Here is a 26,974-nt window from a genome sequence, read left to right as displayed (position 1 = left end):
GTTTGTTTCATTTTTGGTTTGGTTTGGTTTGGTTTGGTTTGGTTTGGTTTGGTTTTTGAAACAGGGCCTCACTATGAAGGCCTGCCTGGCCTGGAACTCACAGAGGTATGCCTGCCTCTGCCCCTGCCTCTGTCTCTTGAGGCCTGGGATTAAAGGGGTGCACCACTATGCCCAGCTAGGGTTGAATATAGGTGCCCAATGTGTTTTATTATTTGAATGTAACTTATTACAGCCACATCATTATAGATTAATAACTGGTAATGCTTGTTTTCCATAGATTCATATATATGTATATTTATACACACACACACATATATGGGGGGCTTAAACAGGCTGTACAAATATGCTAATTCTCATTAAAAGAAGTTAGCAAGATGAATAGATTAATTCATATGAGATTGTGTGTGTGTGTGTGTGTGTGTATGTGTTACATGCATGTAAGTGTGCAAATGCATATGCACATATGTGGGCATATAGAAGCTGCAGCAGGAGGCTAGATGTCTTCCTCTAGCACACTTAGCCTTATTGTCAGTAATCCAGAAGTCCACTGTTTCCTGCTTGTTTGTTTGTTTGCTTGGCTGGTTGGTTGGTTGGTTGTAGTTTTTTGGGTAGGCTGGTTTACCAGCCGGTGAGTTCTTGGGATCTACCTGTTTCCACCCCCCAGTGCTGATGTTACAGACATGCACACCTGTGCAAGGTTTTCCTGTGGGTGCTGGGGATTTGCACTCAGGGCCTTGTGTTTGCAGAGCATCTCCCCAGCGCCCCCTTGCTGTTCTTCATCTTTGCCAACAGGTTTGCAAACGATAGAGCTAGCTAATAATTGTTATACTGCCCTATTCAAAACTTCCATCCACTATGAATGAATATAAAATAAATGTCAGGGCCGGGCGGTGGTGGTGCATGCCTTTAATCCCAGCACTTGGGAGGCAGAGGCAGACAGATCTCTGTGAGTTCGAGGACAGCCTGGTCTACAGAGTGAGTTCCAGGACAGACTCCAAAACTACACAGAGAAACCCTGTCTCAAAAAAAAACCAAATAAATGAATGAATGAATGAATGAATGAATGAATGAATGAATGAATAAATAAATAAATAAATAAATAAAATGCCAGAGTTGCCACCAATGTCTTAGCTGTTGTATGAATGTTTTTCTTGTTTGTATCCTGTATGTTTCAGGTGCTGCGTGTCTGCCCAGTTTTGGCCCACATAGTTTGCTTGCTCATTTCCAGACTGCACATTTGAGTTAATTGTCACTTCTTTCCTGTAATAAATAGAACTCTTTGCACATATTTTTGTCATATTTCTCTTCCGAATTCCCTATTCTACCCTGGTTAATTGTTAGGGGAGTTCATCTTGAGATTAGCCATGGTGTGGTATTAAATTCTAGTTAATGGTGTTTCATCTCAAATTCACTTCATAAGTAGCTTCATATTGGAAAACCAAATCCTATAGATTTGACTAAATGTGGGCCTTGTTAGCCTTAAAGGTAGGTCTTTGGGCTGCTTTTTCTTAGGTACAAAATCTGTCTGCGAAGAGTGAGTTATAAAGAGAGTTTCTAAGACAAAGGAAGACAAGAAGTCGTAAGAAAACCCTTGGGAAATCTGGAAGTTTTTATTTCCTCCTGAGTCTAATTTTCAGAACGTTGTTTTGTTTTCTTGCACAGTACACAGGTGCACTCTGACTGTTAAAAGTGAACACAGAACTATTTTCAAGATAAATATGCACTTTTGGACTAACCATAAATAGGCTTCCTTTGGTTAATGCAGATGAGATGATGGTTTAGACTTAAAAGCACACAATTCCTTTTAGTTATAGGGCCCACTGCCATTTCTCAGACCTTAAATGCAAATGGAATGCCTGTCTTTACGTCTGCTGCCAGAGCGGACTCAGGAAGCATGTGCCTGGATGCGTGAAGGCCTATGGGACAAAGCCATATGAATAAAAATGAAGGAAAACTATGAGGGATTCAGGACAGTCATGAGGTGAAGGAGACGGACTACAGGCAGCTACATGATTCACAGGTTGAGTCTCTTTGGAATTACAAATGAAAGCAGTCCATTATTTTTATTTGTGGTTTAGCGTAATTTGGGAATCCATAGTAAATTCACATGAATCAAAACTAAACAAAGATTCTCAGTTAAACCATGGGTTTTTAAAATTTGCTTGTTTGGTTTTGTTGTTTGTTTGTTTGTTGTTTGTTTGTGGCAGTGTTGCAGTGTAGCCAGGCTGGACTTGAACTCATGACAGTCCTCTGCTTCAGCCTCCCCAGTACTGGGATTACAGGCATGGGCCATCACGTCCGGTGCTGTTTTTATCTATACTAATAACTGTGTGAGTGCGTGTGCCTCCGTGTTTATGTACACATGCAGTGTTCTTCCTCCTCTTCCTCCCTTCTAGTGGTGGCATAATATACATACTGCCCTGTGCCTTACTTTTCTCCAACACTAAACCTTGGAGATCGTTCCACACCCATTAGGAAGCTTTGCAGACTTTGAAAGCACTTTAGAATGTCATGAGTCTGTCTTCTAGGGTAAAAGAATTCTTCATCCGTGGGTTAAGCCTAAGGATTAACCTTGTTACATAATCAGAGTCAGGAGATGGTTGTTCAGTAAAAGACAGAGTGAGCAGGTTATTTTGTTTAATTAACTTAGTCATTCATTTATTTGGTTTTGTTTGAGCTTGTGAACCTCCTTCCTCATCACAAGTGCTAAGCTTAAAGATAGATGCTGCCATGATTTATTTGAGGCAAGAGTTTTTCGATATAGTCCAGGCTGGCTCTAAATTCTCTGTGTATTTCAGGCTAGCTCTAACTTGTGATCCTCCTGCCTCAGCATCCCAAGTGTTGGAATTACAGGCCTGTGTTACTATGCTTAGCTTGAATCATTAATGCAAGGTAGAGATGGGAAGAAACAGAGACGAAGAAATGCCTGAAGTTCTGAGACCATTGACATAACTGTGGCCCCTTTAACCCAAAGATGATATCACTAAGAGCCTGTCTGTTAAGAAAGCATCAGTAACTCTCTTGGAGACTTCTATTAGGAGACAGCAATAGAAAGAGATGCCTCTGGATTTGGGGGTATTGTGGGGGATGAAGTTATGGGGTGGACCCTACAAGCAGTTTCAGCTCCTTTCTTCAAATGTAGAACCAGGAACTCCAGAAGAGTAAACTGTCTCACTGAACCCTCTTGCTCTAAAGTTATGTCACTTACAGTTAACACATTCTTTTCTGATTGCCAGTATGCACATTTGTCATATTTAAAGTGCATTTATAGAGACCAATGGGGATGGGGTACTTTCTCCAAGAAAATAAAAAGCCACACAACTACTTGATTGAAAATACATTTATTAGACCAGGTGTGTTAGTACATGCCTTTAGCCTCAGTACTCGAGAGGCAGAAGAAGGCAGATCTCTGTGAGTTTGAGGCCAGCCTGGTCTGTATAACAAGTTCTAGGCCAGCCAAAGCTACATAGTGAGATCTTGTCTTTTATATATTATATAAATATATAATATATATATTATATATATAATATATATAAGACATATATATTATATATAAGACATATATTATATAAGACACATATATTATATATATATAATACAGAGAGAGACAGACAGACAGATAGAAAAGAGAGAAAATTCAAAACTTGGCTGCAGAAAACAATTCTCAAAGATTCGATTAATCACAAAATGGAATGGCCAACTATTGACAGAAAAATCAATTTTTAAGAGTTGGATTAAGTATCTTACATGTTGATTTTGAAGAAAATTAAATGAACTTTTGTATTTTTAGCCTTAGATAAGTTAGATTATTAAGTAATATTAAACTTATTAAATTGGAAATGCAATTATTGATAAATATATGTGTCTTAGTTAGGGTTTCTATTGCTGTGAAGCGACACCATGACCATGGCAACTCTTGTACAGGAAAACATTTCATTGGGGCTGGCTTACAGTTCAGAGGTTTAGTCCATTCTTATGGCAGCATGCAGGCAGTCTGGAGAGGTAGCTGAGTTCTATATCTGGATCAGCAGGCAGCAGAAAGAGAGAGCCACTGGGCCTGGCTTGGGACACTTCAGTAAGGCCACACCTACTCCAATAAGGCCACACCTACTTCAATAAGGCCACACCTACTCCAAGAAGGCCACACCTCCTAATCCTTTCAAATAATGCCACTCCCTATGAGCCTAAGGCGCCAGTTTCTTTTCAACTACTACAATATGTGATACATTTACAGTATTTTTACTGGATATTTTTATTTTATTTTGTTTTAGGTTATTCTAGACAGGTTTCTCTGTGTAGCCCTGGCTGTCCTGGAGCTCACTCTATAGACTAGACTGGCTTCAATCTCAAAGATCTGCCTGCCTCAGCCTCCCAAGTGCTGGAATTAAAGGTGTGCACCACCACACTTGGCTTAAATATTTAATTATTAAAGGTATTTAGTTACCAAAAAAGCAGCCAATAGTAAATACAGTTCATAGTAAAATGGATTTTTCCCCCTTTCTGTTTTAGTTAAGTTTGAAAGTGATGCTAACAAATACTGGGACACATTTTACCAGACTCATAAGAATAAGTTTTTCAAGAATCGTAACTGGCTGTTGAGGGAATTTCCGGAAATTCTTCCAGTTGATCAAAACGCTAAAGAGAAAGTGGAAGAATCATCCTGGGACCAAATCAGAAGCAACTTCTCAAGAATGCAGGGAACAGAAGCCCACTGTGGAGAGAGCTGTGTCTCCTCAGCCCCTGGGAACAAAGGAAGACCTAACTTTCCCAACCCAGACTTGGAAGAACACAGTGAGGGGCCCGGGAAGACGGGGCGCTTCCCTGGTAGCAATGCCACTTTCCGAATCCTGGAGGTACTGTGTCCGAGGGACAGGACAGGAGGTGATGGAGTGTGAAAGTGTACACCCCATACTATTTCTGAATGGTCCAGATTGCCCGAGTGGAAGACCAGACCTAATCAAACACTCAGAGTGCTTACACACATAAGCAGGACTCAGGGGACTCGCATCTCTCATCAGTCAAGTTTTAACTTTGTGGCTTTAATTTCATTTGTTTACCTTTTTTTCCCTTTTAATTTGCTGTAATTTCTAATTTGGAGGCAGTTTTTAAGTCCTGATAAACTTTTGGTCTTAATAGTTGCTCTTTTTTTTTTAACCCTTTTTTGGGGTGAAATAAAAATAAGCAATGTGTTTAGTTCACTGTAGTATAGTGTAGATAGTGGTTTTCCATTTTTGAATCTAAAGGCCATCTTCCCGATTCTACAGTAATAGTTAGATGTTGATGACAGAGAATTTGCAGGAGCACATAAGAGAGATACAGTGACAGCCCACGAACAAGTTACTTAACCACTTGTTCCACTTTGGTTTAGGCTGTGGTGAGCTTGTAGACTAGTTAACATCCCATCATAGGCAATTGTCTGCCTTTAATCGTTCTCCAAAAACGTTTTCATGGCTGCACAGTACTTTGCAAGTGAGATACCATAATTTTACCTCCATGGTGTCAAACTGCTGCCATTGTTTTCTCAGCAAATGTCTTTGGGTAGACATTTGTAGTCTTTACCTCCATTTCCTTTTCCCATCTTGGGTTAGATTTACTAGTTACAATATTTGGAAACTTTTAAAGCAGACTTCCAAATGGCTCTCTAAGAAACTATACTAATAGAAGTAGACGTGGGGACATGTGCCCACAGCCCCAGCACTCAGGAGACAGAGACAATGTCATACATGTTCGAGACCAGCCTTCTCTCTTGCTCACTCATACAAGGGTTTGAACCCAAGGCCTTGAACACGGTGGACAAGAGTTCTACAACCCAGCCCATTTTGAGACAGGGTCTCCCTAAGTTGCCCAGGCTGGTTTTGGACTCACGCTATAGCCCAGTTCTTGCCTCGGCCTCCTGAGCTTCCAGAATCACAGGTCTGGAGTTCCAGAGCCTCTCACCTGCTGTAGTTTGTATTTTTCACCACTCAGTGCGCCCCCCCCCCCCCCGGCTCTCCAGACACTGAGACCCGCGTGGTATTTGTGCCCCGACCCTTCCCCCCCCTTGGTGTGTCTACTTCAGCAGCCCTGCCCCTGTCACAGCCCCTGCAGACACCACATTGCCGCTGTGCTGTCGCAAAGCATCGTGCGCTTAGTTATCCAGTCGGGAGCGCTTTGGTGGGCTCCAAATTGTAGGGGTTTCCACAGCCAAACTTCGCTTGTTACTCTTGGGATCTGTTTCTTCTGGCCTTTGAGTTTCCCAAGTTCTGCCATCCCCAGAACTCTAGTAATAGTTTGTTTTTTAAAGAGAAAATCCAATATTGTGAGTGAAATGTAATGCGTTCCCGTTTGTTTATTCTCAATTTCAGGTTGGCTGTGGTGCTGGAAATAGTGTCTTTCCAATCCTGAACACCTTGCAGTGAGTTCTAAGTATTTTCCCCTACAAAATCTACATATTTATGGGTGTTGAAAAATTCTGGAAATACCTTGTCAGGCCTATGCCAAGAATTCTGAATTCCCATATAAACCATGACTAAAGCAAGTTTCAAAGGACACGATTTTAGTGACTAACATCACATGAACCCGGGAGCATTCCGAAAAAGCATTCCGCAGCCATGGGTTTGAAGGAGTTTTTCAACTTGTGTTTACGTAGAAGGCAGAATGAGAAAAGAGCAAGAGATTCCATCCTTCCACCAAGCTGTGCTTTGCTTAGCGTCAGACATGGTGTGCTCTTCCTGGGTACCAGATGGCACCTCACACAGAGAGCTAGGTTTGCAGCACACACCTCACTCCTCATCTTACGGCATCAGCGTTGCCAGAGCAACATCCCCGCCCCCTACCCCTGCCCCACACACAACCTTTGCACAGCAGATCGTTATGCCTGGACTCAGAGTCATCCGGAGTGGTGCTGCTGACCACAAGCAGGGAAGTAGAACTAGATGAGCACCACACAGACGTCCTCCTTCCCTGCCCTTCGAGGTCACTACCAGTCTCGCCTTGGTGTTCGAGTGTTTCTGTGATGAGGCCACCCCTTCAAAACTCTCTATACCTTTTACCTCCTCTGGTCTCTCCAATCTTTCTTTAGGTTTGCACAGTAACTTTCATATCATTTCCCCCACTAAATTCAGCATAAGCACATTTCAGAGAGCTTCCATCAGGAGGACGTGAGGGATCCCCATCACTCTAACACAGCAATTTCCATCCTGCATACATATTTTTTAACTTAACAGTATGATCTTTATAACTTTCTTTTTTTAAGAGCTTTTTTTCTTTTTAAGATTGATTTTTATTTATTATGTATACAGTGTTCTGTCTGCATGTGTCCTTGCAGGCCAGAAGAGGGCACCAGATCTCATTACAGGTAGTTGTGAGCCACCATGTGGTTGCTGGGAATTGAACTCAGGACCTCTGGAAGAACAGTCAGTGAGTGCTCTTGACCACTGAGCCATCTCTCCAGCCCCTCTTTTTAACTTTCAGTTACAACTATGTAAAGGCATTTTGGAAAGCAAAGAGTGGTACAATGAATTTCCATGAACCCACCCACCACCGTGATTCAACAATTATTGACATAATGCCGACCATCATGCGGCTTCTGGATTCAGGAAGCGTCTCCCAAAGCTTAGGCTGTTCTTTGATGCTCTTGGACACCTAGTGTGACGGACAGAGCTCCCCTGGTGTTGTCTGCCGGCAGTTGCCATGGCTGGGCATGGGGGGGGGCGTGGGGGGGCGTGGGGGGATGCTGGTGAATGGCGGCGCTCTTACCCTTTGTGTTTATTTTCTTGTCTCCCCTTGCCCAGCGTCTGAGATGCAATTTTCTGTTCGCCTGGATCACATGACCAGGTCCCTCCACCCGGGTGACCCCACACTGGCGAGTGCTTGTGTTACTCTGTGACTGTTCTTAAGATTTTACTAAGCATGCCATTTTTAAATTTCTTGATTCTCTACTTTGTGTATTCCAGGTAGCCTAACAGTATGATATAGTAAGAGCTCAATAGGTATTGATTATTAGTTTTGTATTAGTTAGTTGTACTTTCCCTTCTCTTTTCTCGTCCTTCCTTCCTTTCTTTCTTTGTTTTTCTGGTTTTTGAGACAAGGTCTCTCTGCATAGCCCTGGCTGTCCTCACGCTGTAGACCAGGCCTGCCTCTGCCTCCTGAGTGCTGGAATTAAAGGCGTGTGCCACCATGCCTAGTCTATCCTCTCTTCAGTTAACTCATAATAGAAAGTTCTAAGTTCCTACCTCTTCTGCACCCCTTTCCTTCAGCTCCCCCCCCCACAAACACACACTTCTTAATTCCTTTTCCCCCCCTCCTCATCCAACAAGGTCTTGCTACATACACCAGGCTGGCCTCAAACAAGATTTTTCTGTCTTCATCTCCCATTACTGGGATTACAAGTGTGCTTAATAACCTGGGGAAATAATTCCTCTTTAGAAGCCCAACAGTGGCTAGCCTTCCAAAGGGAGAATTAATGTGTTACACTTTCAGAATGTTTCACCATAATTAGACTATTGGAATTTTGAGGAGTCAGATCATTCTCCAAGGATCATTTCTTCCTTAAACCTCCACCAGACAGTGCCTGCTGTTGTGGTGATAGTGACGTGCATACCAGTTTCTGGGAGAAGAGCCAAGGCAGTCAGCTGACTTTACGGAAAAGCTCTGGAAGGTCATTGGGTGGTCACAAGGCTGCAGCTTGGGATGCTGATGCAGTCAGAATTCCATCTCAGAGGTCAGGCTGTCACCTTGATAGGACACATGGCACATGCGTTCCTTGAGCTGCTGGACTGTTCTGGGTCCAGTAGGTGTTCTTTAACTATTCAGAGGTAGATAGCAGGCCTTTCATATGTGTTAGCTGGACTAGAGTCCAGAAAGACATTCTGAATTATATAGACACTTTTGGAGGGTCATCTAAGTTTTAAGTTCCTGGGAGGCAGAAGCAGATTTCAATAAATAAATAAATAAATAAATAAATAAATAAATAAATAAATAAATAAAAGCAACAGCTATAATAATGGCTGACATCTGTTGAATGCTTGTTTTTCTGAGCCATGAGTCTTTTAGAGACCTTCCCATGTGGATCCATTCAGCCCTCACAACTACCTTAAACATCACACTTATCTCTAAAGATGAAGACACAGAGTCACAGATTAAGAAGCCATCCTCCAGACACATCACTTAGTAATTCTGGAGCCAAGTGTCAGGCCTAGGGCAGCCTGGTTCCAGAGGCCTTCCGTCCTTAGCCACAGATCACACGTGCATCTGAGTGTGAACTGAGCACATTTCACAGGCACACAGCACTCAGTAGCTCACAGGTCACAGTTACATGGGTTTCATGGAAGATGACAAAGTATATGCTAGAATAAAGTCCTAAGATGTACTTGCTTCTTCCTTTCTTTTTTTGAGACAGAGGCTCACTCTGTGGCCCAAACTGGCCTTGAACATTGAATCTTCTTGCCTCAGCCTCCCAAGTGCTTGGAGTAGAGAGTCATGTGCCCCCATACCCAGCAAAGCATCATTTTTATAGGAGACAAATGAAAAACCAAACCAAACCAAGCGCTGAAATCTTCTACTTTGATTTAGTGCTGGTTAACTTTTCACAGTGAAGTCCTATTTGTGATACTTCTACTTGTTTAGACAGATTTTAAGTCGAATGCAGACCCTGGTACCACAGAATAGATGAATTGTATGTGAATTATAGTATTTATCAGCAAGTAGCCGAAGAGCACAGCCTAAGTCTAGGCTGCCAAATTTGTAGTTTTGCTTGTATTCCTTATTGACTTAGATGTCCACCTTGCCTGAAATGTCTCTTGAATCAAATAAGAGGCTTAGCTTGTGCTTCGGACCTCTCTTGACATCCTGCCATGTGCCAGTTTGGACTCTTTAGATCGGTGTACTTCTTATTTCCGGCATGATTCCTACCCTTATGCCATGCTGATTCTCAGTTAGCATGCCAACTTGTCCCTATAAAACTTCCAATACTTAGACACTTTGGGGTGATGGTCCTCTCGCTCCTTCAAACGTTATATGAAACTAACCAGCCACACCCCCAGATTTAAAATCCACAAGAGCCAGACCCGTAGCGGTACCTACAGTCACTGTGTAGTAACACACTCGCCTGTTTCCAGCCATTCAGACCTTTGCTAAGCAGCATGACACGAAGATTGTTTGATGCAGGCATACAGAGAACGATCACCAAGGGCACTGGCCCACAGAATTTGTGGTATCTGCCTGCCCATGAGCAATGGAGAGTCCAGCCATCATTTCTGGATTTCAAATAAAGGCCAAACAGAATGTTTAAGTTTGAAGGCCAATTAAAATTTTCATAGGGGTAAACATTCCTCTGTAAAAAAAACTTTTTTCTTTTATTAACATGCTGTAAATAAGGAAACTGATTTTCAGAAAAGTTAAATCAAATTCGTAAGTGGCAAATCCAGGATTCCTAAACAGAGCCGCTTGGCTCCTAAACCCACAATCTCAGTATTTGAATTAGGTAACCTCATTTCCGACTTCATATTCTCATGCTTGGTGTATATATATTAGGTTCAATAAATGCTTGACAATAGCGTGAAATGATATCCAAGAATTTGTGTGTTAGAGTTTGATTCTCTTTTAGAAATTGTGTTTATGCCATGATAAAATTATATGTGCTTCTTCTGCCCTGCCAGAGCCCCAGCACCTGTCTGGAAAGGCTCAAAATCCAAACACATTGCAAATATATAAGAAGGAGAGGCACAGGGTTCTGAGGGGCTTGGAGAAGGCAGAGCTGGGCATAGGGGTGAGCGAGGAACAAGGTGGGAGGGTGGGCTCAGAAGTTTCCATGTGGCGGAGGGTAAGACATAGGCAGGTGCTCCTTCAACACAGGACAAGGGTTTCCAAGTGACCCCGTAATGACAAGCGCTTGTCGCACCCTCTCTGCCTTGAACATGTCTGACTCTGATCTGAATGTCTCTTCCGTTTGCGTAGGAACTTTCCAGGAGCCTTTCTTTATTGCTGTGACTTCGCCCCTGAGGCCGTGCGGCTTGTAAAGGTAAAGAGAGGCGTGGGCTGAGGAGATGACCATCAGTGGGGTACTTGTCAGGCAAGCAGGAAGACCTGAGTTCAGACCCCTAGCACCCTTGTTAAAAAGTTGCCATGGCAGTGTGAGCCTGTAATTCCAGCCAGGCAAAGCCAACCTAGACAAATCACTGAGCTCAAGTTCAATGAGAGACTCTGCCTCAAAACACAAGGTAGAGGGCAATTGAAAAGGATAGCTGGTATTGATCGATGACCTACACACACACACACACACACACACACACACACACACACACACACGTCCACAAACACTCAAACACACACATGCATACACAAGCATGTATACACACATAAATTAAAAATAAAGAGAGAGCTGGGTGGTGGTGGCATACACCTTTAATCCTAGCACTTGGGAAGCAGAGGCAGGTGGATTTATGTGAGTTCCAGGATAGCCAGGGCTATATAGTGAGACACTGTCTTAAAACAAAACAAAACAAACCCAAAAACTAAATAAATGAATAAATAAATAGAGGCTTTGAAAGCTATGATTTGAGAAGCCTGAAGAGATTGGCTTAGCAGTTAAGAACACTGGTTGTTATCCCAAAGGACCTGGATTCAATCCCCAGCACCCATATGGGGCTCACAACTGTCTCTTACTCCAGTTCCATGGGGTCCAGCACTGGCTTCTCAACTCTGTGAGCATCAGGCAGGCACATGATGCATAAACATATACACTGGTGACATACCCATACACATAGAACAAAAAAATAAATTTAGAAGGTCTGATTTGGGGGCTGGAGGGATGGCTCAGTGGTTAAGAGCACTTGCTGCTTTTCCAGAGGACCCAAGTTCAGTCCCCAGCTCCTCCCTGGTGGCTTACAGCCATCTGTAACTCCATTCTCAGAGGATCTCATATCGTGTTCGGCCTCTAAAGGCACCGGGCACAGACATGCATGCAGGCAAAACACTTATACACATAAAAATAAATTAAAACAATTTTTTTAAAGATCTTGTTTTTTAAATGATCTGTTTGCTTTTGAAGTGATTGATTCTTCTGAAATATTTCTATATCAGGGGCATCTATGATGATATTTAGCTGAGTTTTTGCAATTTCTGGAAGTTATTTCAACTGATGTCCAAGTATATTACCTATACAGGATGTCTGCTTTTAACCTAAAACAATAGACATTGTTTGAACTTAAGAGAGTGTCACAGCTGGCTGGATGGCTCAGTGGTTAAGAGCACACACTGCTCCTGCAGAAGATCGGAGTTTGGCTCCCAGCACACTCTTGCATAGACTCACAGCCACCTACACCTCTAGCTCCTGGGGTCCAACACCTTCTCACCTCGTGCACAAACCCACATACATATAACACAATTGAAAATAACAATCTTTTTCAATTCAGACTGTACACATGTTCATGAATGAAGTCCAAAGGATACCAATGACATTAGTCAAGATTTTAACAACTACCTACCCCAAACGTAATGTTTTAGTCAAACTACAAGAAGTCATTATTCATGTCTGTATCTAACACCTCACACACAATCTAGCACATAGTAGGCACTCGTGAAATTGAATTTTTTGAAATAAAAAAAAAATCTAAGAAACTGTAAGGAAAGCAGCTGGATCCTGGGTCCGAATCCTGTCCGAATCCATGAATGCCGGTTAGCCATCCTTAGAACGAAGGGACGGCTGCAGCAAATGGAAAGTGGAGAGACATCCTGTTAACAGAGAGTATAGGGATGGCTCCGTCAGTAAAGGGTGTGCCTTGCGAGTGTGAGGACCTGAACTCAGAGCCTCAGAACCTGGATGGGAAAGCTGGGTATGGTGATGTGTGCTTGTGATCCCAGCCCTGGGCTGGCAGAAGCAGATGGATCCCTGGAGGTCATGGCCAGCCACCCTAGCCTACTAGACAAGTCCCAGGCCAGGGAGAGACCCTGTCTCCAAACTAAGATGAACTGAACTTGAGGAAAGACAGCTGAGGTGGTTCTGTAGCCTCTGTACACATGTGTCCACTTGCACATGCAAGTGTTCCTGTGCACACAAACATATAACTACAAACAAACCAAAAAATGGTGTGTTAAACATAGATGTTAAAAAAGCTTTTAAAATTTAACACTGGCTGGGCCAGGGATGGCATACACCTTTAATCCCAGTACTTGGGAGGCAGAGGCAGGTGGATCTCTAGTTTGAGGTCAGCCTGGTCTACAGAGTGAGTTCCAGGACAGCCTGGGCTTCACAGAGAAACCCTGTCTCGAAAAAGAAAAACAAGTTCACATTGAAAGTTAATTTTTGACAATAGTAGTATTTGTTACAGACAGTTCCTAAAATAAAACTGCATATTGAAGAAGGCAAGTATACCAGTCATCACATTTCCCAGGATGACATGGTGGTTTGATATCTTTCCTTCCGCTGTTGATTCTGCAGACAAAATAGCCTTACTGAACTGCATCCCATTCAGGTGGACAAGAGAGTGAATTTTAGTAGTAGAGCTGTGTGGCCATCGCTGTTACCTAATTTTGGATATGTAGCGGAAGATGTTTTGTGTTTTAAGGAGAAGGAAATCTGGAACACAGAGCAGTGGTACGCGTGAGGACCATCTTGGCGCTTCTCAAAGCACACGGGGCTGGCCTTGAGCAGCAGTCCCACAGACCCGAGACCACTCCACTCCATTTCCAAACTGACAGGGACTGTGGGAAGTGTTTGCTGTCAAGTCCACGTGTTTCCAGCTTAGTTTCTGGTTTCTTTTTGTTGGTTGGTTGTTTTTTGGTTTGGTTTGGTTTGGTTTGGTTTGGTTTGGTTTGGTTTGGTTTGGGAGGGGGGTTGTTGGTTTTTTGTTTTTCAAGACAGGATTTCTCTGTGTAGCCCTGGCTGTCCTGGAACTCGCTCTGTAGACGAGGCTGGCCTTGAACTCACAGAGATCCGCCTGGCTTTGCCTCCCGAGCGCTGGGATTAAAGGGGTGTGTGCCACCACCATCGCTGGCTTTGTTTTTGGTTTTTTGGACAGCTTGAAGTACAGTAACAGAGTACTGAACTAGAAATGAAGTTTATTAAGTTCACAGAGGAAAGACGCTTGGGAGAAAAATGTTAATTTTTATTACATTTATTTATTTTGTGGGGAGGGAATAGATATGCTTGGGGGCTCGTGTGGAGATGAGAGGACCATCTGGGGGTGTCAGTTCTCTTCTTCTTCCATGTGGGGCCAGAGATCAAGCACCTTTACCCGCCAGGCCGCCTCACTGATCCAAGAAAGGATTTTTTAAAATGGCCTTTATTTTAAAAAGGATATAAAATATAAGGAAAACAAGCCCCCTGGAGGTCTGCTGACTCCCACTCTGTATCCCTTCTCCATGACAGTCACATGCGTCCTACACCGAGGCCCGCTGCTCTGCCTTTGTTCATGATGTGTGTGATGACGGCCTGGCCTACCCCTTTCCGGACGGGGTCCTGGACGCTATTCTCCTCGTCTTTGTGCTCTCCTCCATTCACCCTGGCAGGTAAACGAAGACGAAGGGCACAGCTAATGTATGGAGCTCCTCTAGCAGCCGTGGGTTTCAGAACTGTCAAAGCAAAAGCGACACTCCCCGACTTGATTATCTAGTGAGCTCCGTTATGTTTAACATGCAACCTTTTAAGTGCGGCCTCTCCTCTCTCCACACTCTAAGAAAGGAACTGGTCAAATGCTTCATTAGCGAGCTTTCTGTCGCTGTCAGAGTGAAGTGAGTATATTCTGGAAGACACATACCTATTAAAAGTGACAGCGCTTCAGGGAAATTACACATGCAGAACAGCCTAATAGACTCCCAGGAGGGAGATTGCACTAGGTGATCAGAAACAAACATCTTTGATTTAGACTCATATTAACTGTCTGGGGAGAGGTGGGCTGCAGTCTGCGTGGTTTCACGAAGGTCCAGTGAGGGGCTTGTGTTTTAAAGAAGCCTGCTGAGGAATCGTGGCTATAGTGATTTGACAAAGTGGGTATGCTTGGACCTGTAGGGGCTAAGGTGGATCGAGTGCCATGATTGATTTGTGTGTGTGTGTGTGTGTGTGTGTGTGTGTGTGTGTGTGTGTGTGTGTGTGTGTGTTATTGGGAATTAACTTTAGGATCTTGCACATGTCTGGCATGTGTTCTTCTGCGAAGTGTCCCTCACCCTAAGTATGACTTACGTTTTTATGCTTACATGATATTGGTTTTCATTTTTGATTGTTTTGAGAAAGAGTCTCACTGAATAGCCTATTCTGACCTTGAACTCTCTATCCAGCCCAGGCTGACCTCGAACTCCCAGTGACCCCCTTGCCTCAACTTCCCCACACTGGGATGACAGGCATGCACCCCCATGCCCATAGGACTTGTGCTTTAATGAGGTTTCACAGCCCCCGACAAGAGGAACAGGGCTGTGTCAGATTCCTTTTGCTGATAGTGTAATCCCTTCCCACAGAAACGTGAGTTCTGCATGCAGGCACCTTTGCTGGCTTTTTAGTTCCCATTCCAAGCTGAGCACTTTACTACTTAGTGAGGGAAAATTTGATTCCCAGGTTAATCAAAAAGAGAGTTATATTTACACCTGATGCGTAGATGAGGTTCCTCTAAGCCACTTTCCCTTCACCATTTCCACATTGTATTTCTTTTCTGATAACAAGTTCATCTGCTGGCACCACTGCAGAAGAGTCAGATGTCAGCTCTGGGCTTTGCTTCTGTATGTGAAGAGTTAGAAGGATGATGTAAGAGATAAAGAGCAAGATTTCCTATTTGGTACTTAAAACAGGAAATGCATAGGTTCTAAAGAAGACTGCAGAAAGACTATTTGAGATTGGTTCTGATGGTGTATTTTATTGTGATTTGAATTGAATATTAGTAAAAAGGGGAAACAGATATCGTAGGATGATTACTTTTATAATATTCACTCTGTTTATTATAAAATAAATTCAAATGTCTCACGTCAATACAACTTTTTTGCCTATATGGAAATGATCTAAATATGAGGTGAATGATCTGGGTGTGGTAGTGCACACCCGTGGTCCCAGCTACTTGGGTGGTTAAGACACAATGTGTCTGGAGCCCCAGGTGTTCTGCACACCCGTGGTCCCAGCTACTTGGGTGGTTAAGACACAATGTCTCTAGAGCCCCAGGTGTTCGAGACCAACCTGGACAGCACAGTGAAACCCCACCTTGAGTCATTTTAACTATGTAAAAGTGAGGTGATCCCGTAGAAGAGAGGCAATCGAGAGACAATTCAGCAGTGTCTTTAGGATCATTTAGGACTGTAACTGTGAATGTGCATCCAAGAAAATCCTAGAAAAGTAACTCATTGGCAGCAGAAGCAAGGAAATGGCAAGTAATTCAGGTAGACCCTGAGTCTGAGGATAGCAGTTTAAGTGGAAATAATCATGAGAGGAGGCTACAGGAGGGAGTTAATTGTCTTTCTGGTCATTGAAAGAAAATGTGAGATACACACTGTAAGACAACAGAGTGGGGAGTTGGCAGACTGGAGAGTTCTTGTTCTTTCTCTGTCTTAATCTCTTTTTTTTTTTTTGAACTGAGGATCGAACCCAGGGCCTTGTGCTTGCTAGGCAAGTGCTCTACCACTGAGCTAAATCCCCAACCCCTCTTTTTTTATTTTAATTTTTGTTTGTTTGTTTGTTTGTATTCCCGAGACAGGGTTTCTCTGTGTAGCCCTGGCTGTCCTGAATGCTCTGACCAGGCTGGCCTTGAACTCAAAGATCCACCTGCCCCTGCCTCCCAAGTGCTGGGATTAAATGCGTGTGTCACCACTTGCCTGACTGCTTTTTTTTATAATTTGGCAGAAGCTGGATTTCACCCCACTATTCCATCCACTAAATGTAATTTTTAATTTTTTTATTTTGTTTTATTTTTATTTTAAAAATTTTTTTAAATTATGCATATGAGAGAGAGAGAGAGAGAGAGAGAGAGAGAGAGAGAGAGAGAGAGAGAGAGAGAGAGAGTGTGTGTGTGTAGGGGGTGGGTGTCTGTCTTTCATACTTACATGGGTTCCAGGGCTCCAGCTCAAGCTGCCAGGCTTTTGTGGCAATGCTTTTACCTGCTGAGCTATCTTGGCAGCCATGAATGTTGTTTTAAATGAAAGGAATTTATAAATTACCTGAGCTAGCCTCATCTTTTCAAAATGAGAAAGCCTCGGCAACTTTAAGTGGCTTAGGTAAGCAGAGGCCGAGCTGGGTGTGGTGGCTTACGTATGTAACATTAGCACTCAGGAAGCTGAGACCGGAGGACTGATCCAAGTTCAAGGCCAGTCTGGGCTACATAATGAGTGCCAGGCCACCTTGGGCTATGGTGTAAGATCCTGTCTTAAAAGCCAAAAACAAACAAGCAAACAAAACAGAGACAGCAAAGACTTGCCCTGTAGTCTGCCATTTCTCCTCCCTCCCACAGCAGGCAGTGGCCATGGCTCTGTGCCCTGACTGTCATTCCCCATGGGCTCCGCGAGCCCTCTCCACTGGCACTGTGGGCGGCCGGTGCCTGTCACTCACCATCAATAGAAGACCTGCCTCTTTCTGGCCCACAAAACAGAGACCGTGAACACAGAACCCAAAATACCACATCAAGATTTATTTTAAGAGTCCTATTTGATTGCATGATCCAGAAGCAGAATAAGGGTTGAACAAGAGTGAAGCCAGACCTCCTGGTATGGAGCTGGAATTGAGATGTGATTACAGTCGAAACAGGCCAAGAATAAGGAGAAAGGAGCTTTGTCTTTGAGAGGAAGTCGTATACACAGAGGCCTGCACAGGCCACGGAGCCCATTGTGCTGTCCTGTTCGGTTGGGAGGGAAGCTTTGGTCAGAGCAGTAGAAACGCCATTGGAAGAATTCATCCTCAGAACCCTGTAAGAAAGAAAACTTTGCCCTCCAGATTAAAATCATGAAATTCTTTTGGCAATGAGGTGATTTTCCAGGACCATTGTTTGATGTCAGACAACTCATTGCTAACATCCACAGAGAATTAACAAGAAGGACATGTAGTGTATTGGGAAGTGATTCTGTTTCTGGGCTTGGAGAGGTAATTGTCCCAAGGAACTGCCGGGAGAAACAGGAAACAGCAAAGGGAAGGGGAAGGAGCCAGGAGGGGGAGGAGGAGGGGGAGGAAGAGAGGGAGGAGAAGGAGGAAAATTGAGCGCATGGATAGGATAGTGAAAGAAAAGAAGGATGACCCCTGCATCCTGAGGTGACAGTCGGGGGTTGAGGAGATGACTCCGCAGCTCAAGTGCCTGCTGTACACAGCTGGGACCCCAGTTCAGATTCCCAGAACCCAGGGGAAAATCCAGACAGGCGTGGGTGCAGCCTACAATCCTGGGATCCAGGAGGCAGAGACAGGAGCCGGGAGCAAGGTGGCCAGTTAGGCTAGCTGACCTGGGTTCCGTGAGAGCCCCTGCGCGATGTCAGCTGTGGGCTTATGTGCCTATTCGTGAGTACTAGACACACACACACAAAAGGCAGGCAGGCAGGCAGGCTAGGAGAAGAACTAAGGTGGAGGAAAAATGACCCGTTTCGCTGTGTGAATTTGGGGTGGCTCTGGCATGTCTTATTCTACAGAAAATGGCACACCTTTACCTTTGTCTCCTACTGTATTTAATGGAGGAAACATTTAATGGAGGTGGGTGAGTTGCCGTTTTAGTTTGTGTGAGACAGGGTCTCACTACGTGGCTGAGGCTGGTCTGGAATCCACCATCCTCCTGCCTCAGGGCCTGGGATTGCAGATTTGTGGTTTGCAGTCGAGCTTTCGAATTTGGTTCCTTCGGATACAAAATGCTTTTTTTTTTTTTTGCTTTTTTTTTTTTTTTTGGTTGTTGTTTTGTTTTGTTTTTTGTTACATGTATGATTTCTTTGGCTTACTTTGTTTTCCAAGGATGCAAGCTGTTGTCCACCGACTCTCCAGGTTGCTGAAACCTGGGGGAATGCTGTTATTTCGGGATCATGGACGATACGATAATGCTCAGCTTCGTTTTAAAAAAGGTAACAGGGCTGAAAGGGTGGCTCATTGGTTAAGTGCTCTAAAGTAGATGGGAGTTTGGTTACAGCACCCACACTAGGAAGCTCACAACCGCCTGTAGCTCCAGCTCCAGGGGATCCCACGCCCTCTCTGGTGTCTGCCCACACACATGTGCATATACCGATACACTGACACATATATACGTAATTTAAAATAAAGATAAAAATTTTAAAAGGTAATAGTATATTGAGTTCTAAGTTACTTTAATGTGTTTTTGGACTATAAAAACATTTCATGTCAAATTATTTTGATTTGTCTTGTTTTTGAAGGAACTATCAAGATTTTCTTTTTTTATTTTTTAGGGCGTTGTTTATCTGAAAATTTTTATGTCCGAGGAGATGGTACCAGAGCCTATTTCTTTACAAAAGGTATGCTGATCTATCACCCAAGGTAAATAATGAGCTGTGAAAATTCTCAAGTAATTATTTGCAGGGAGACACTCAGACGCTGTGAGCACCAGGCCTCAGTGGTGATTCGGCCCCGGATGTCTTCATGCCCTGGTGCTCACGACACTTCCACATGAAAGCCTGCAAACAGCCTTTGCCTTTGCATGTCTCCCAGGTAGAACTACTTCTAAAGAAAGAGTCACTTGTTTCACTTTTATATTAGAGTAAAGGTTCGGGGTGTAATTTTGGAGATACCGTTAGCCTGGGTATGAAAAACAATTGATAGTATGCCACAGCCACAGGAAAGAATTTTATTTTTATAAGTCTAAAGAAAATCAGTTCTCACTAGTCAATTTCTTGTCTTGAACAAGTGCTTCTGACAACACCAAGTGAATCCTGCATCCAAGGGCCTCCCCAAACTTCATAGAGCCTTTTAGAATACGTAGTCTTGGTTGTAAAACAGAGGCCCGTGAAGGAGGCACATTTCAAACTATTGATCATCTACCCTGGTCCTGATGGCCCTGTCCTGTCAGCCTGTCCCCACTTGCAAACAGGGGAGATAAGATTGCCGCACTTGGTTTTGTGGGTTTCCTTCACCTAGCTGTACAGTGCTTCTTGGTGTAAACAAAACTCAGATGAACAGTCCTGCATGGCGCCCCATTGGTCCTTCCTCCCTCTCCCCGTCATGTGCTGTGTATTTGACTGCCACCTTTGCCTCAAAGGGGAAGTCCACCGTATGTTCTGCGAGGCTGGATTACATGAGAAGCAAAATCTGGTTGATCATCGCTTGCAAGTGAACAGGAAAAAACAGGTGGTGATGCACCGAGTGTGGGTTCAAGGAAAATTCCAGAAACCACTGCACTGGACTCAGAGGGGCTGAAATGAGCATTTCCACTCCTTTCTGTGACTGAGCTACGTGTCATGGCAAGGTATGAAACCAGGGTGTGATGTTGTTCAAAGGCTGCTGTCCATAGACAGTGAGAAGAGCATCTGTGGCCCTGCTGCTCTGTCGTCTGAGCTCTTGGGACAGTTTAAGTACACAGAGTGGCTTGAAAGAATGTCCCAGCCTCTGTTTTCAAAACTTGAAATGTATGTTTGTTTGGTTTGGTTTTGTCTAACCATGTTCCCTTGAATTTTATGACTTTGAATTAAATTACTGATATAAGGCATATAGTTTTGAGAAATGCAACCTGTCCGCTTTTTAGAAGTGGAAGAGATTATCTTCTTTATTATTGGGTGTGGTGAAGCATTCCCAGACAGTCAAACCGCCCTCCATTGTCAATCAGTAGCAGAGGTGTAGCGTGCCTTGTTTTTAGGGGAACTTACAAGCCCAGGATGAAGGTTTATTGTTTTTGTTTCATTCTATTATATTTTCTCCAGCCCCCCTTTTTATCCCCTCCCCATGCTAATGTCTGAAATACAATTTTAGTTTCTCTTCCTCTCCAAAAATGAGGCAGTGTGGCCCTCGTTAACTCACTCTCCGGCTGTTCTGAGATGTGCAGGTCATCGCTGAGACAGCCCTGCTGTGGGGGTTAGTTTTCATCGCCATCGTGACACAGTCTGGACTCTCCTGGGAAGAGTCTCCAGAGTTTCAGTTGCCTGTGAGTTTGTCTTAACTGTGTTCATTGATATGGGAAGACCTGCCTACTGTGTACAGTACCATTCTCTTGGTTTTGGATCCTGAAGCGAGTAAAAGTGAACAAAATGAGCTGAGCCCTGGCATACCTGTGTTCTTTCTTCTCTGCTCTTGACTGTGAATGTGACCAGCTGCTTCATGTTCCTGACTTCCCTAATGTAACCTGGTGGACTGTAATCTGGATTTGTGAGCTAAAATAAACCCATTCTCCCCTAAGCTGCTTTTGTTGGAATATTTTTTTTTATTTTATATGCATGGGTTTTGCCTGAATGTATGTCAGTATACCGTGTGCATGCCTAGTGCCCGCAGAGGCCATCAGCATCTCTGCCTGCCAAGGATGTCTATTGTGGAATTTGTACACTGTGAAGATGTGTCATTCTGATTGGCTTAATAAAAATCTGAATGGCCAATAGCTACACAGGATTTTCAGGCATATAGGAGGCTGGGAAGAGAAAAGGGGGAGTCACCAGCCAGAAGGAGAGGAAGCAGGATGAGGAGGACAGAGTAAAGGTAACAGAGCCACATAAAAGAATGTAGATTAAAAGATATGAGTTATTTTAAGTTATAGAACTAGTTAGGAACAAGCCTAAGCTAAGGCCAAGCTTTTGTAATTAACCATAAGTCTCTGTGTTATGATTTGAGAGCTGGCTGACAGGACAGAGAAAGACTTACTACAAATGGCATCCACCGTGGTATCACACATATCCACATAAGACCTGGGGAAGCTTTAAAAAAAAAAAAAAAAAAAAAAAAGGTTCTAAACACAAGAATGGAGCCAAGGCAGTGTCCTAGTCTTCTGTCTCTCATGCTGGCCATGGTACAGAGACTTGCCAGCATGCTTGAGCTGCCAGTGAGCCATGAGCTAAGCTGCACAGTGGTTTAAAATTGTGTTCATGCAGACAGAAAAGGTTACAGATACTCAGTAAAGCAGGTTCAGACTGAAAAAATCTCTAAACAGGTTACAGTGTGTTTAACAATGTGTGTAGGCTTAAGAAAAAGAAAAGAAAAAGGATATAGACAGTCATAAAAATACGTTAGCTAAATAAATATAATAAAGTCTTTAAAGAGTAAAGTAATAAAAAATAAAGAATAAGCCACATAGAGATGGGTAATACACAGGGAGTCTGGATCCTGCATGTTACTGTGTTGTCTTTCAGTTTTTTTTTTTCTGATTGCTGATAAACAAACTATAGCTGCAGAGAGACATTGGACTTGGAAACTGCTAAATTAAACCAACCTATATATTTTAAGAATGTCTTAACTTCAAAATGGAAATCTGACAATGTGTTGCATTGGAGTAAAGGTTATACTTTTCTTTCGAGCGGAAACGAAAAGCTGTGGATTTCTTCCAGATCAGAGATCAGATTTGACTGGGGCAGACCTCCTGAGTATCTTGGCTACAGACATGGGAGAGGAAGCCAAAAAGAACACTACAGGACAGACAGGTGGTGTGTAAGCTGATCCCTTGACATGGGAACAGCTCTGAGATGAGATGAGACATGATAAATCTTGTTGGCTACAGAGTCCTCATGACTTATTTTTTACACGCCATCCTTTCATATGGCATGGGTAGAGATTTATATTACAATCTGATTATACAGTCCAAATGGACTTAGGAAGTTGACAGATGCCTTTTACTTGCTCAAACATAAAACAAAAAGTCATCTTTAACTGACTTATGCACATTGCACATTCCATTCTTGTGTTAATGCAGATATGTATGTTACCTTTGAAAGTTTATGTGTTTTCAGAACAAGGGAACCAGATACCAATGAAAACAGATGGCCCAGGTGATCCAGCCTCTCAGAGTGCCTCTGTTGCAGTTTCCTCAGAGTTCTGCATCTAGAACAGCTTCAAGGCTGCTGGCCGAGATGATCCAGCCTCACAGAATACTCCAGTCTAAACTTCAGATAAGCCCTGCACTTTCCCATTGCACAGAGACTGGACAACAAATAATACATCTAGCTCTCCCAGGACTTGACCACTATCCCAATTTCCCCAAGGCCTCCTAAACATGCCAGTGCTCCCAGACAATAGGAAGCAGTCTAGAGAACATAACGCCCACATTCCCAAGAGGTGGGGTGGATGGCTTTTGGTCATTCAATTGGTTATAGATGTTTGTCATCTAGGAGGGTTGGTTATAAGTTGTTATTGGTCTTGGTCAGGAAAAAAAGCTAAACAAAGAAGTTAGATTCAAGAATATCTTTCTGAAGGAAAAAAGGGAGGTATAGTATAGAAATGATGAGATAAAGGGGTAGATTGTTGAATCTACTTTTAAACAACTAGTCTCAACTATTTTCCATTGGTGTGGATTTATGTATATTAATACAAATTAATGTTATTTTTGTTATGTATATATGTTTCTATTCTTATTTAAGGTATTGTACCTATGCAGCTCATTTTAAAAGGTTATGTAAAGTTTTAGTCTTTGAAAACTATTTAGGATAATAAATAGAGGTTAATAGCTAGTCATCTATAACTATAAAACAGAGTCATGTTAGGTCTGTTTTCAAGATCGTACAGGGATATATTTTAGATAAATAGGTGATCTTCAAACACTTCAAAGACCTGCAAAAATATGACATTTAAAATGCTTTGTTAACATAGGGCTTTTAATGACAGTGAGACACATCTGCTCCTAGCAGCACCATTTTACTTCAAAAAAAAGGATGATAGGCATCAAAGAACCTCCATAAGGATTTTGCTTTCTTTATGGCAAAAGTTAGCCATTTGGGCAAGAAACTGCCCCTGTCTCAACTGCTGACAGTATGCTGTCCAAACTGGACCAGCAGGACACAAAGAAAAGTGACTGCCAAACTTTGCCAAGACAGGGTAGAACGTCCTTCAAAAGTTCCCGCTTCACAGAAAAGCCTGTCAGATATTCTAGGCCTATAGGCTGAAGATGGATGCCCCAATGTTACAGAGGAACCTTGGGTGACTGTCGAGGCAGCCAGCTGTCTCTGTCATCTCTTTTAGTTTTGGAAGTTGCTTGCTTTCACTTCATATTTACTCAGATAATATTATATTCTGAGGTCTTTGATGGAGTTGAAGACTAGATAGTCATAGTTATAGTTTTTCTTAGTTATGATAGAAGATTAATTAGGTACAGAACTTTGAACTCACCAAGGTAAGATAAATAATAAAGTATTTTCTCCAAAATTGCCAAATACAAATGGATGAAATTTTGTGAATGTAATTCTTACCTGATAATTGTTGTTATATATAGCTTTACTGTTAAACCCTTTCCTTTTTATTTAGACAAAAAAAGGGGGAATGGTGTGGAATAATCTTTTTGTACACTGTGAAGATGTGTCACTCTGGTTGGTTTACTAAAAAGCCGAACAGCCAATAGCTAGGCAGGATTTTCAGACATACAGAACGCTGGGAAGAAGAACATCAGGGTCACCAGCCAGACGGAGGGGAAGCAGGATGGGGAGAGTACAGAGTAAAGGTAACCAAGCCATATAAAAGAACATAGATTAAAAGGCATGGGTTAGCTGGACGGTGGTGGCACACGCCTTTAATCCCAGTACTCGGGAGGCAGAGTCAGGCGGATCTCTGTGAGTTTGAGGCCAGCCTGGTCTACAGAGCAAGATCCAGGACAGGCACCAAAACTACATGGAGAAACCCTGTCTTGAAAAACCAAAAAAAAAAAAAAAAAAAAAAAAAAAAGCATGAGTTAATTTAAGTTATAGAACTAGTTAGGAATAAGCCTAAACTAAGGCCAAGCTTTCATAATTTACTTTTCATAATACTTTTCAAAATTTTACTTTCATAATAGTAAGTGTGATTTGGGAGCTGCCTGGTAGGACAGAGAAAGACTCACCACAGGCACTGGATCCTTTGCACCTAGAGTTAGAGGTGGCTGTGAGACTGTTGTATGACAGACTCTTCCAGGGCAGAGGCAACACACACTTGTCTACTCACCCCAGATAAGGAGCCTATGACAGAACAAAGTACGGATACTACCTACCGAAGTCCAACTTAGTGAACCTATGAGTTTTATTGGGGTCACTTACAGGAATATGGGTGAGAGGTTGCTTACGGGAGTAGAAATGACTCAAGGACAGCTGTTCACCAAAGCCCACCCAGCATGGGTAGCAGCAGCTCCCAGCGCTGGACCTGAAGCACACTGCACAGTCTGCAGGCTGCTGAGATTGGAGAGGCCTCACTTGTCCTAAATCTCTTCTAGGCAGCTCCCTGGTCTTTGCTTCTTTGCACCTTGGCTCCTCTTTACTATTTACTTTTGGGAGGGAGGGGCCTAGTGAATCTACTCAGTTTTAGGGACTTCCTGGAGCTATCTTGAGTTATCTACTTTATGTCTTAACTCTGAGATATGAATGTTTCAATCTGGAAAGAAACTACTACAGGACAGAGCTGTCATATGGCCATTGGGAATCTTCTGGAAGAGCAGACAGTGATTTTAAACCCTGAGCCATCTCTCTAGGCCCACGGTCAGGGTATTTTTATCACAGAAACTAAGGTATACATTCAAGAAAATTCTTCTAACAATTAGAAATGTATTTGTTCCCTTGCTTCAGAAAGAATGTATGTTGGCTTGCTATTTGCCCTTTGTAAAAACAGAGTTCCTAAAACAAGTCCCTCATTATGCAGTGTTTACTGAATGTTTCCATTGTGTATTATCAAACTTTGGAGCCACAACTTGTACCACAACTCAGATCTGGTTACCCTCTTCAACAAGCCAATTAAAAGAATCAAAGTAAAGTAGAAAGCAGAAAAAGGAAACTTACTTAATGTGGACACATTGGGAAGAGGGACAGAGGGATCCAGGGGACCTCTCTAAGTCCAGTCTTTGGGGTTCTGAAGTGAGATCAAAGTTTAAATAGAGTGCTGAGGATGTGCTATCAAAGTGGTGCTATCCAAGGGCTGGTCTCTGTAAACTCAGATCCAGACAATGAGCAGATGAGGGACTTACCCAGAGGAGATGCACAGTTCTGAAAGCAGCGGTCTGGAAAAAATCCAGGTCCAAAAGTTTTTCTTATTTGTTTGCTTGTTTGAAACAATTTGACTCATGGCCCAGGCTAGCCTCAACACAGGCCATGATCCTGCTGGCCTGGCCTCCAGGGTGCTCAGATTTCCAGGTGTGAGACTTTTGAAATCCCTTAGAATTTGGTTTCCTAGAAGAATGTGATGAGTCCATTTGGGATTTTGGGTTTGTAACCCAACAGAAATGAAGATATTCCCAAGATGCACTTGTGTCTTTCAATCTGACTATCAGACCATTGAAACAGTGGACCCTGGAGAAGTGGAACTCACCCCAGGAATCTCATGCTGGGCTGAAGGAAAGGGCATCTGTACAGGAAGTTTTCCTGTGTCCCGCAGCCGCTTGGTCCCAAGGAAACACACAGAAGCTTATATTTAATTACAAACTGTTTGGTCTGTGGCCTCAGGCTTATTGCTACTTAATTCAGCCCATTTCTGTTAATCTGTGTTCTGCCACATGGCTTCATGGCGTTACCTGTGTTCTATTACATCTTGCTCTCCCGGCAGCGCTCAGCTTCTCCTCTGACTCTGTATCTCTGCTTGACTTTCCCACCTGCCTCTAAGCTGCCTTGCCATAGACCAAAGCAGCTTATTTATTAACCAATGGTAGCAACACATATTCACAGCATAAAGAAAAACCATCCCACAGCAGGCATCAGCCACAGGGGGGGACTTACCTGCCAGAAGGAGATTCTACATAGTTCTAACAACTCATCACAGCACCCTACAGGACAAGACTGAAGTCCAGACAAGGGTGTGTCAGCGGTGTGCAGGCTCACACCTTGATGAGACTGCTTAGATGTGCCTGTCCTAGGGTCTGTATTTAAACTTCAATCTCATTTTGGAAGATTTAGACCAACATGGGGTTTCTTAGTGTCTCTGCCCCTCTTTTGCTGTGACTACATCGAGTAAATCTTTTTCCAGTTTCCTTCT

General features: G+C 43.1%; 1 protein-coding gene across 7 annotated transcripts in view; it reads left to right on the top strand.

The window, feature by feature from the left end:
* Mettl8 (methyltransferase 8, tRNA N3-cytidine) overlaps positions 1 to 21,758 on the top strand; it is a 93,364-nt gene extending 71,606 nt beyond the window's left edge. For 4 of the 7 annotated variants that reach the window (XM_076569639.1, XM_006972409.4, XM_076569644.1 and 1 more), the window contains 7 exons: positions 4,510 to 4,853; positions 6,345 to 6,394; positions 10,936 to 10,999; positions 14,348 to 14,487; positions 18,872 to 18,978; positions 19,318 to 19,383; positions 20,124 to 20,570. In XM_076569639.1, coding sequence (XP_076425754.1) covers positions 4,510 to 4,853; positions 6,345 to 6,394; positions 10,936 to 10,999; positions 14,348 to 14,487; positions 18,872 to 18,978; positions 19,318 to 19,383; positions 20,124 to 20,281 — 929 coding nt within the window. In that variant the 3' untranslated portion in view covers positions 20,282 to 20,570. Of the gene's footprint in view, positions 1 to 4,509; positions 4,854 to 6,344; positions 6,395 to 10,935; positions 11,000 to 14,347; positions 14,488 to 18,871; positions 18,979 to 19,317; positions 19,384 to 20,123; positions 20,571 to 20,895 lie in introns of those variants that run through there. The other 3 variants (XM_076569642.1, XM_015987818.3, XM_076569640.1) reach the window with 2 other exon arrangements.
* The last annotated feature ends 5,216 nt before the right edge of the window (positions 21,759 to 26,974 follow it).

This window comes from Peromyscus maniculatus, chromosome 4, assembly GCF_049852395.1.
Source record: "Peromyscus maniculatus bairdii isolate BWxNUB_F1_BW_parent chromosome 4, HU_Pman_BW_mat_3.1, whole genome shotgun sequence".
NCBI classification, from domain to species: Eukaryota; Metazoa; Chordata; class Mammalia; order Rodentia; family Cricetidae; genus Peromyscus; species Peromyscus maniculatus.
The sequence above is the reverse complement of the archived record's forward strand: the minus strand, read 5'-3'. Positions and strand labels throughout refer to the sequence as shown.